The 11,800-nt window shown below is 46.0% G+C and overlaps 1 protein-coding gene across 2 annotated transcripts in view; it reads right to left on the bottom strand.

The window, feature by feature from the left end:
* plxdc2b (plexin domain containing 2b) overlaps nt 1-11,800 on the bottom strand; it is a 59,303-nt gene that overhangs the window by 31,139 nt on the left and 16,364 nt on the right. Inside the window, exons 1-2 of one of the 2 annotated variants that reach the window (XM_047023697.1) lie at nt 9,100-9,184; nt 4,471-4,715 (exon numbers count right to left, since the gene is read on the bottom strand). In XM_047023697.1, the coding sequence (XP_046879653.1) occupies nt 4,471-4,602 (132 nt within the window). In that variant the 5' untranslated portion in view covers nt 4,603-4,715; nt 9,100-9,184. Of the gene's footprint in view, nt 1-4,470; nt 4,716-9,099; nt 9,185-11,800 lie in introns of those variants that run through there. The other variant, XM_047023696.1, reaches the window with a different exon arrangement.

Raw genomic sequence — 11,800 nt, 5'->3', positions numbered from 1 at the left:
TTTTTAAATCTCATTTTACATCAAGGAGAAAGAACTTCATGTATGGTCCAAAAGACGATCCATTTAGAAGGACTCGTTAGGCGTCTTACAGTCTCAGTGGAAATAGTAAATTATTTAAAACTCTTAATGTAGTCCGGCACTCAGATGACATTGAATCACTTTTGATGAATTGTTAGACCTTGGATGAACATCACCATAGGCCAGAAGATAAATCCCAATATTAAAAAGAGCCAGACAAAATGTTAGCTAAAGCAGCCGCCCCCTATAACAAGTCTGACTCAGCATGTTACTCTAAGTTAAGGAAACGAGAGCTTGTAAAGAGAGTTGACACAACCCCACACCGGCGGATACGTTTCCTGCTAATCAGCACAAGATGTTTGGGCTTATTTGGTGAAAATCTATGGGGACAGTAACCTTGTGGAGGTGAGAGGGGGCAAGAGGGCTGTAATCTTCCCACATGACCCTCCTCTTCCCTGGTGCAGGGTGATCAGGGATATGTCTGCTGGGAGCCAGAGATTATTGACAGTCAAACAGACTATGGAATGAAATATAAATTGATGAATTGATGAATGGATGGATGGAAACTGGAAGGGGACAGAGAGAAGGAAGAGGGATTGTAAGTCTGTCAGTCAAATGTGAATGTGCTTCCCAGTCTGTCAGGTCTTTATAGTCTTGAGGGGGAGAGGAAAATACCCTACTGCCAATAACAGTTTGGAACACGCACACACAAACGCTGAAAACAATTTGATGTCTCTGTACGTTTTAGAATACCGTAGGCGCTAAAAGGAGAAAACACACATGCTGTGTGAATTCAATTCAATTCACGAAACAATCTCAAATTCGCTTTCCAATTTATGTTTGAGACATTTACTCTGTATGCTGCATCAATATTGCATGAGGGTGACACCTCAATATCTCTCTGCCAATGTGTTTTCATTTCTGAGTAGATCTGTCATGTCTGGGAGATTCTGCCAAGCAGATTTATTGCCAAGCGTTTGGATGGTGAGTAGCATCTGCAAAAGAGGAGAAAATGTGATGTTCAGAAACATTTGCAAGGCTTTTATTATGGGTGCTGTCAGTGATCCATTTCTTAACTTAACAAACCAAGTAGTGGGAAAGTCCTACAACGGAGTGCAGTGTCCACAGGTGTGCAGTTTACCGTGTTTACAAGACATGAGCCAATGTGATCACCAATATTTTAACCTCTCCCTCAAATGAACAATAGGCGACAAACAGAGCTCAGAAATATGAAATCAAAGTCTGCCAGCGTTCCTGCCAGGCTGTCTCTATCTCTTCCCACCCCCACTCGTACAGTAAATCAGGCCATGGCTGGAACACACCCGCGCTAAAAGGAAGTTGTAACTCAAGCGTGGTGTTCTCCCATTGGCTGGTTATATCTATGATCCATTATTCATCGCCTTGCTCGTACCCCTGCCTGTTGGTACCATATTGTGATTGGTGTTGCAGCCCAACTACCATGGTGCTGGGCTGAGATACTGTATGCTGTGTTTGGCTAGCACCCACACACTAAGGCCAGGGCCTCTTTGATCCCAGACATGAAACGTGCAGCTAACCAACAGAACTGAGGTCAATATGAGAGCTTGAAATGTCGTTTCTGTTTTAAGGATAGCCTGGTGCTATCCTGCCTCGTGCTTTGTTATGCAACTGTGGACTTCGTAGGGAGAGATATTCACACAGAGAGACAAAACAAGAGATGTGGGAAAATGTGAGTCAGAGAGAAAATGCTGGGTAAAATCAGATTTTCCTTTTCAGATACAGCAAAGCCTTCACCAACCCTTATAGCTGTGTTGTTCATGGCTGCAGGTCTCACTCCTCCTATAAACATTTGAACATTCTGGTAGCTTCTAGTACATACCAGAGGACATGCACTAGAGCGTCTGCCAGACATGGCTCTCTGCAAGGAGCACTGATGTACTGAGCAGCGAAACCTCAGCTGAGAATCGTGACTCCATCCGGAGAAGACTACCCAAGCAATACACTTTGGCTGGAGACAGGCACTTAATTACCTGCCAGTCTGACATATAACACACATCTCTGTTGGGAACGCATCTCTCTATCTCTCTGGAAATCCTTTAATGAACATTATACACTAATCCCTGAATAAAAAAGGAAAATGCTGATTCATATTCACTCGTTCTGAATATAAAATAAGTCTATGAAAAAACTATAAAAGGAAATGAACGGAAGCATTGTGAATTACCCAACCTAGAAAAAAGTATTCCTCCGTTGTTGTCACAGTATACACATGGAGAATGTAATAATGTACTTGCTCCCCTGGGAGAGAGAGAAAGAGAGGGGAGATCATGTGTGTGTCGGTGTGTGTGCGTATTGTACAGACCAGAGCAGGTATCAAATAGCAACACTTCATCACAGATCTCTCCCTCCTGCCTATATCAAAGCTAACTACGCTAACAGAAGCACCAAAATGAGAACTGCAGAGCTGTCTCTTTCTGGTTCTCTTTCCTAAGCACACAAATAAAAACCCACGTGTTCCTGGTACTGAGAAAATCTACAAACTGACAAATTGTTATACCAGATACTACACTTTTGAAGCACTGTGTGAACAAATAGGACCATTCCCGTAAAAGAAAAGCAGGGTTGTGTTCCTTGAGGGTCTAGAAGGTTGTTTATAGTTTCATGTAGACGTCTTTATAGGACTGGCCTTCACATGTGTCGTTTCTCAGCAGGATGACAGAAACCTCTAATCAACATCAATATATCCTAAAGGAGTTATGTGTTTGTTTACATGCTGTCTTTGGCAAAGGTGTGAGGAATTCAACATGTCAAGGCATCCTCTGAACCCAACTCAGGCTTTAGTAAATGCATCTACAACACAAAAGGCCTTGTCACTGCTACCACAAAGTATGATCATGACGATAAGCTCACACACACTTACGCAACAGTCAGAAGACTTCATCAGGACCACAGTGCCAGGGTTTTTTGATCCTGGATCCTGGGAAACGTTCCAGTGACTCATATCGCTGGGCGTCACAGAGTCTGCTCTTGTATGCATGTTTGTTATGATCTCAAAGTTGATTAAGATAGAGAAGAGTTGGGCCCAAACACGGTAGCTAGTCGAGGTTGTGTGAACAGAGAGGCCGAGACAGATAGATGCGGGTGCTGTACTGGAAACGTGTGGCACATGCCAGTTTGGGAGGGTGCCAAAACAGAACTGCAGTTAGGCAATGATGCAGCCTTCGCTCATTAGTGAGCCAAGAGTTCCATCTTCTGTCACTTTACCCTCTTGATCCAACATTCATCCCCTTTTTCTCACAACCTGGCATCTGCTCCCATCTTACCTTTCTTCTTCAACCCCACTCCCTTCCACCAATCCCACCACCACCCTCCTCCTTTCTATCTACACCCTTCTCAGCCTCGCAGCGAACAGACATTCATTGGAGTTACATCCAGGTGCTGGGTTGGAGGTGTCAGTTTGCCATCTCATCAGATCTCACCTATAGCTCTGAGGACGCGAGTGTGACGTCAGAGGCGTCAGAAAGCCGCTAGGAGGCCATGTTAGAACGAGGAGGGTGGACAAGACAGTCAGGTTGATAGAGGGGGGGCATAGGCCACTGCCAGGAAAAAATAATAGGGCATTTTGCTCTATAAGCCCCAGTATCCCACACAACAAAAACAAATGAGCTCTTTTGAATATGATAAAATCATATTAAAAAGAAGGGAGAAGGGTGCATGTGCCTGTGTGTGTTGTGTGCGTGTTGTGTGTGTGATGTGTGTAATCAAAGCATCCTTAACCAGCAACAAAGCTGCACACCTAGGATAATTACAAGGCAGAGGGAGACTTAACAAGCTGTCTGGCCACCTCGGCCGCCATCATTACCACACAGCGCCATGAGCATCAGGCTCAGCATAATAACAGCAGAGCCTGGGCCCGGCCTTTCAATCACATGGACAAGCCCAGCAGTTAATCTGTCCGGGATCTGTTGGCCTTTTGACTTGGGGGGTATTCATTTCCTGGCCCTGAATGTGTTCCTGTCTAAATGTGTTAAGAGTGTGTGTGAATTAGTGTGTGTGTGTGTGTTTTTTCAATCTCTTTTTGGAGGATTTTTTATGTGATTCTGTCTCCCAGTCCATGGGTAAATGAGTGCCTAGGAGCTTCACTCCTAATTTGACACTCATAAATCCTGGATAAACCCTCTAGTCCTGTTTCTTATTATCCACACCTACAGAGCTCTGTTCTGGAGAAATATGTACTCCTCAGAAAGTTTCTAGAGGGATCTTCACTCCTCAACAAGTTTCTGGAGAGAGCAATGCTTCTCACAGTTGTCTGGAGAGATCTCCACTCCATAAAGAGGTTCTGAAGAGATCTCCATCCCAAAGAGAGGTTCTGGAAAGATCTGTGCTTCTCAAATAGGTTCTGAAGTAATCTACACTCCTCAGATAAATCTCTCTCTGGATGACAGTAAGGCGATGTGCTAAAGTATACCCTACCTCTATCTGGGAGCTGTTGTCTGTTTCTTGGGTTGAGAGCAGACCAGGGAAGGCATCTGGCAGATCCAGGTCTTGGTCCGGCTCGGGGTCCTGGTCCTGGTCCTGATCCTGGCTGGCCCTGTTACTGTCCATGTTGCGCGGTTCTGGGGATAGCCACCTCCGCCACCTGTGGCTGTAAAGCTTCACGTCCACTGCCACATCCTTGTCTGCCAGCGACAGCCCCTGCACATAGTCATAGGAGACCCCTAGGAAGCACAGAAAGGATGATTAAGGGTCTGTCACTCTTTACCAACCTGTAGAGCAGTTTACTGGTATTCAACTTAGTTTGCATGGACATAGAGTAGATCCATTACATCATCAGGATGTGATGGTGAATTACTTTTAGTTAGGACACCCCAAACAGGAAATCAATATGCCAGGATTAAACTCACATTCCGTTGAAAACAATAAGTATTTGTATTGGTGCAATATCACTGCACAATCAATGTGATTCACCAGCCAATGCATCCTTAATTGTTCAACTATGTTTGGGTAGACCAATTGACATCAGGATCATTTGGGCTGCTGTATTGTTGTTCCCCAGTGAGAGATTGTACTGTAATTACAGGAAACAATCTTTCACAGTCAATAAGGCAGTGGTCCAGATATGGAAGCTGCCTTGGGTTGGGCCATTAATCTGCTGATTAACTCATAATTTACCATTAGAGGACAACTCTCGCACCCTTGGAGATAAATATCCCTTTGGCTTAAACAGATGGCTGTTTTAGTAGTCTTCACACACACACACACACACACACACACAAACACACACACACACACACCAACATCAGTGGTCGTCCCCTTTGTTCGTCCCGGTCTCCAAGATGAAAAAGTTGGTGACCAATAATGAGACACTGCTTTATTGGAATAAAAAGTAGACAGCTGATTGACAGCTTGGTAATGAGCAGTCCTTGTGTTGTTACAGGGTAGAGTGAGAATGAGGAAGACCCTCACAACAGACACAGCCCCACTGGTAATGCTCTTTATTCTACATCTATAGGAAGACCTCCAGGACCCCTCTTCCTGAGGGGACCCCCTGGTTCCCAGACTCCCAGTCCCCGGACTCTAACCCTGGATGATGTGATCCCTGGGGCTGACAGTTAACAACCATCCATGTCATCTCAGCTATGCTAATGCAGCTGGCTTGTACACCACACTGAGTTTGTCAGCTTTCTTTCTTCTATGATAGAAAACCAGTGCCTGGGTTTTAATTAAGAGCGGGCTTAGTCTCCGTCGATCTTTCCCGTTCTCTTGTTCATTACCCCTATGCTCTCCCTCCTTCCATCTTACGATCTTTCTTTCCCTCTCTTCCTCTCACTTGCTTTCTCACCTACAGCCGCCCAATCTATCTCTGGACACGGCTCGGTGTTTCTTAGGAGACAGGCGAGACTCGGGAGGGAGGGAGGAGGTGAGAGTGAAAGAGAGGGGAGGGGGGAGAAGGAGGAGGTGAGAGTGGAGTGGAGGGATTTAACATGCTAATGCACCCAAAGTGGAAGCTGACAGATTCACTTTATAATGAGTATCTGCGGAGCAAACAGCACTGAGACCAGTCCCTGCACAGAGAGAACACACACACACACGCAGAGAATGCTCAATGATCTCACACTGAATGTGCTTCTGGGTGCAAGTACATTTACATAAGAGACAAAGAGGCCACAGGACCAAACATGAAACAAGTGTACATCTCTGGCTCAGAGATTTTTTAACAATTTAGCCTGAGAAGCACATCATCAAGATAACATAATAAATATCCAAACACGCCAACACATATGGCTCACTCTTCTCTGAAGTGCCAACCCCCGTGTCGGGCCCTCTTATTAGGCAGTCAAAGCAGACAGCTCTGTTTAGAGGACGTACTGTTGTGGTAGGCGGCTAATTACTATGCAGATCCCAATCTTGTTGTTGTTGTTAGGGTGTCTTACACAGCTCCTGAAGCCAAGCATTTATTTAACTCTCTCTCTTTCTTTTTCTCTCCCTGTCTCCCTTCCTTTCTTGCCTCATCAACTTCTGGTCATTAGTTGAGTTATGTCTATCAGGTCACTGCAGCCTTGGATGGTTTGCATCAGCCACAGTACATTTCATTCCATGGGGAACCTGGATTTCCAATCTCCTGTTCCACTCCAAAATACATTTGCTTTTATTCCAACACAAGTTAGAGAGTAGTCAAAAACAGGACATTTCAAGATACACCACAGCTGGAAAAGACAAAGACCTTGAAAGCTAGTGCTTTTCCCAGCATTGCTCTGTGAATGGCCATGATGAGTCAACAATTCTTAAGTTGCACCTGCGTTCGGGACTCTCTCTTTCTCCTGTCACTGTAGGTCACCTCTCTGATTCAGGAAGAATGAACCCTCTCATTGTCCGGGGGGAGTCTAAGCTCTTTGAGAGGTGCACTTTGCAGAGACCCCTGAGGAACACCTAAATAAAGCTCCCAGCAGGACGGGGCTTCTCCCTGCATGTGTGTGTTCCCTTGCTTTTGTGTGAGAGGAAATCTCCCCCCCCCCCGGTTTCCCCCTACTCTCCCTCTGAATACCCAGCATGCCTTCTCACTGACTCTCTCCACAGGCCACTCCGCTCGCTCGACCTACGCCTGTCCGCGCCACAAAGCCCAGGGCTGCAGCAGGACTGTAACCTGCTCACACTTAGACCTTGTAGGGACACTGAGAAGGTCGTGACATCACAAAGTAAAGGTGCAGACTGCACCGCTTCCTTATACTTTCTTTCACTCTGTAGTCAGGGGTTTGGATCCTATGTTCTCTGGCTGTCTACTTGACTCAATGCCCCTGACAGGCCACTTCCGCACGTCAGGTCCACACTAGTGAATACTGGTGTGTGTGTGTATTATAGCTGGGTTGTTGTGCTACTGTGAGTACGTTTGTCTGCTTCCATACAAGTTTGAGATAGTGTGGTCATGCTTTGAGGTAGGATGAGGCTGGAGCGAAGTCTTTCTGGCACAGAGGTTTTGCTGCGGTCATCTGCACAACCTCTCACTCCTTGCTCCCTGGCTGAGACAGGGGACTTTCTCACCCTCCATAGAAAGCTGTTTCATCAGAGGGCCAGAGCCCCTGCCAAGCACCCTGGAGAGTGGAGGCACCTCTCTCACTAGGGCCAAGAGGGGCCAACAAGGGCTAACCATGGCCCCTGACTGCCATGGAAGGGAGAAACACACAGTACTGCAGCTGTAGCCCTAGGGTTGAAGAGATCCCTGGCCCTGAGATAGAGCCAACCGTGCTCTTTGTCGCTACTCAGGTGAAACTATGATTCTCTGTGTGAGGCAGCCGGCACAAATGTGATGTCACATCCTCCAAAGACAGAAAAATGGATCGGGAGAATTATAGGATGCCTGATTAGACATACACAATTACGGAGTGCCGGAATATTTTTCACCAATCCAACAAAACACTAAATTGCTGTTATTTCTCATCAGTCTGAGTTGTTTTCATCGTTAGCACTGATTCAGGGGGAGGGGCAATCCTGGTTGAATTCTGCAGCTGGGAGCCTGGGAAATGTCAGCAAATAACTCAGCCCTGAGCACCACTTTACATGCACAGCAACAGAAGATGATGTGGAAAGCAAATGGCACCACTAAACGACCTTCCTACTCTCTCCGTTCTCTCTTCCCTCTTTCCCTTCTCTCTTTTGTAACGGCTGTGTGCTCTATAGGAGAGCCATCACTACATCACATGCCAGGGGTTTTCAAAGCCCAGCTGACTTATTATTGTTAACTAATCTCCTGTAAAAGTGTAAAATTGGCCTCTATGGTAGAGGTCAAAGACAGACAGGGAGAGCGACTGGATTAGGAGAGAGTGTTGACAGAGAGTCAGAGAAAGAAAGAAAAACAATTCAGTGCTTTACAAGAGCTCCACTGTATATGTCCAAGGGAAGGTGGAGTGAGGGTGAGAAGAGAGTGTTGCAGAACTGTCACAGGATGAAAGTTCCTCTGTGGGTTTGGGCTCTGTCCTGTCCTGCTACTCCTACAGGGATGCATGTGTGTGTGGAGACTCAGGGTGTTGATTCACAGGGAGCAATACTTCAGACTAAGAGATCGATAAAACACAGCACACAAACCAACATGGCGACCACACAACAAGCAACACAATGTTACAGGGTAGAAGGACCCATTACAGTAACACACATGAGTAATTAAGGAACACAGAGTGATTGATTGCCTTGTTGTCTAGTTGAGAGACGTTAAAAGAAAGACACCAGTCATCTAATATGGTCGACCCTGCGGATGAGAGAAGACCTCAGATTGTATTTGATGTTGGCCAGATGACTCCAACAGACAACAGACAAAGTGCTCTCTCTCCTCTCTCTCTCCTTTCTCTGTTTCTCTCTCATCCAAGCGGAAATGGATCCCTCAGGGCCTATGGGGTCATCCAAGTGCAAGGGCAGGGGCAGTGAGCCCTGAGGGTGAGAGGAAGGGTGGCCGAGGGGAAACGGAGACTGGAGAACCCTCTCAGGGTGTCTAGCCACCACACACCTCACAGGTGTGAAACAGCTTGGCCAACCTGGAGACTGAGAATGATGTGTTACTAAAGACTTTCCAGTGCAGATGGCAGCTGCTGCCAGGATCGGCTCTCAGATCACCTGTGAGACGACAGATGAGGCAGGAGATCTATGGCAGCGCAGTGAGAGGCTGACTGCAGGTCTGCTAACACCTCTCTTCCTGTTCGCTCTGAGGTGATACGGCGACCAGGCTGGGACTGCTGTGCAATTAATGAAACAAGCAATATGAATCAGGTCAATAACGTTACTTTGGCCCACTGTGAGAAATCAGTTGGATAATTCTAGCATCACCCCTCTGAAAAGATAATCCATTCTTATTGGTGCTTTATTAAACTTGTAAATGCTGTGTTGTAGACTGATACTGCAGGCTAACATCAAACATAAATGGAGGCCCAACCGTCTCTTTAGGAGAACCTCCCAAACGTAGGGGAACTATCATTAACAGGAAGAAAGTGTGCCTCTCCAACCTGCTCCAGCACGCTCCTCTGCCGCGGCTGTCTGCAGTAAAACCCAGGCTGTTATTATAGTTCCAGGTGAACTCAATGACACGACTAGAGGAGAGACAGCACCTGTCCGGACGAGACAGACAGAACACAGGGTAGTGGGACACATATCGGTGCAAACACACACACATACACACACAAACATACGCACACGCAGAACACGCTCGTGTTGTATATCCCTGTGGAAGGAGTTTAGGGTATTACTGGGGATGTTCTGGCTGCAGTCTTCACTGTACTGTCAAAACAGTGTAGTCCAGGGATATAACACACTCCCACAGAATGAAAATCAACCTCCCTCCCTCAATCCCCTTCACTCTCCCTCCCTCTCCCTGCCCATCCCTAGTATTACTAGCTGTCATGCTCCACAGTATTACTCTAGACATTGTATTTAGCCAACAATTAGTCCCATCTCTCCAAATGAAGGCAAGCAAGACTGTGTATCCCTGGCATCTGCAGATGTACGAGCCAAGACTGCAAACAGGGAAACGCAAATGGTTGCTTCGGGTAGTCGACAATTTGTCCATTTCATGTCACGTTAACCCAAAAGGACACATTTGCACTTTGTATTTCCCAATATGTAGACAAATTCAACAGGCTGGTGGTACATTACACACAAGATGATTCATCGGCCCCGAATACCTTGCCGCTTCAAAGAAGGGAGTAAGACAGTTATCTTTGCCATCCTCTGACAGGTTTGTAGCTGTCCTGTTACCCCCCCCCCCCCTTCCTCCCCCAAGAAAATGAGGTGTGAAAAAGGGCCATAAATAAAAAACAATCTTCTTTGCTTTCAAAGTGTTAATTACATTCACATGGAAGCCAGAGGAAGGGAATGGGGGGGTGGTAATTAGATAGAGACTAATGTTGTGTTCACGCTCTGCCCTCGAGATACCCTGACCAGATGAAGAGAGATGGGGAGAGACGGATGTACAGATGAGTAGGGGAGGGGAAAGTGGAGAAGAGAGAGGAGACAAGAAAGGGAGTAAGAAAGAGAGGAGAAGGAATTAGTTCCAGGTCCAGATTACAGTGAATCTCCACGAATATATCTAAACATCGACACACTTAAATTGTCTAAAAGCTGAGTAAATTTAGACTAGGCCTTGTAAAAAGTACATTTTCCACTTTTCTTTAACAAACATGTCAAAAAAACAACACAAACAATCAATCAAAACCTATATTTGTGGTCCTTAATCTCAAGCACATGATGAACGGCCTAAAACACAGGGTCTCAAGCCCGGGGAGAAACCACAGAGCGTCTTCTGTCCCCAGACGGCTCTCTGGATGTCATCATCACTTCATAAGCTGGTGACACAGGACACCCAAAAAGGAAGATAGAGTTGGATAACAAAGAAAAGTGTGTGGTACAGTGCTCTGCACTGGCTGAATGACACACAGCCTAGGACATTCTGTATTTCAGACAGGCGGTGCAGGGGGAATGGGGAAAAACAAAGGGGAAAGGGTGTGTCTTATGTTTCAGGATTTTGGGGGACAGAGTACAGGACCCAGGCCTGCTTATCATTCCACAGTGAGACAGAAGAACAGCTCATCCAGTCTAGAAGCCTGGTCTAATTCCAGCGAAAGATAGAAAGACCTACTGTACAAAACCGAGTCTTCTCACTGCGGGAGGTCTAAAGGAACAGTAAACGCAGTGATGGTCGGTGTACTGTAACTCGCTGCATATGATAAGGTATTTTCTCATGAAAGCACAGCTCTAGTACACTCACTGCATATCTCATCTGAGCTGGCTCTTCCATCTCTGTGTTCCACTGTCTTGAGAGAACTTGCTTAGTAGAGCCTAAAATTGGAAATGGGCAAATCAGAGCCACTGAGTCTCTCAATGGTCTGGGTTTACGGGCACAAAAGCCCAGATCCACTCCGACACACCCCTGCACAGAAATTGCCTGTGTTTGTGTGTGTGATGGTGTGAATCAGTACAGTGTGAGTTTTAAAAACAATCATGTCCTTTTCTTTCAACTTTGATAGCTGTATGGCGTAAACATGATTACAACCTCTAAGAGCTGACATTTTCTCTATGGTGTGCTCAGAGGGCCTATCAGCTACCTCATCAACATGGACAGTTTGGCCAACATGAATGCCTAGCTGAACACTGTGTGAATCTATTTTTTATTTTATCGGCAAAGAATGACCCATGAACAGATGATTTCTAAGCCGGTAGCCATCCAACTGGAGATTGATTTAGACTATGATACATCCCTGAGGCGTGTGTGTGTGTTTGAATGTGTATCTGGAGATTGATTGAGCGAGTGTGTGAGAGGCCCAGA

Source organism: Hypomesus transpacificus, chromosome 8 (genome assembly GCF_021917145.1).
Source record: "Hypomesus transpacificus isolate Combined female chromosome 8, fHypTra1, whole genome shotgun sequence".
In the NCBI taxonomy this organism is placed as follows: Eukaryota; Metazoa; Chordata; class Actinopteri; order Osmeriformes; family Osmeridae; genus Hypomesus; species Hypomesus transpacificus.
Note: the sequence above shows the minus strand (reverse complement) of the source record. Positions and strands in the feature narration are given on the sequence as shown.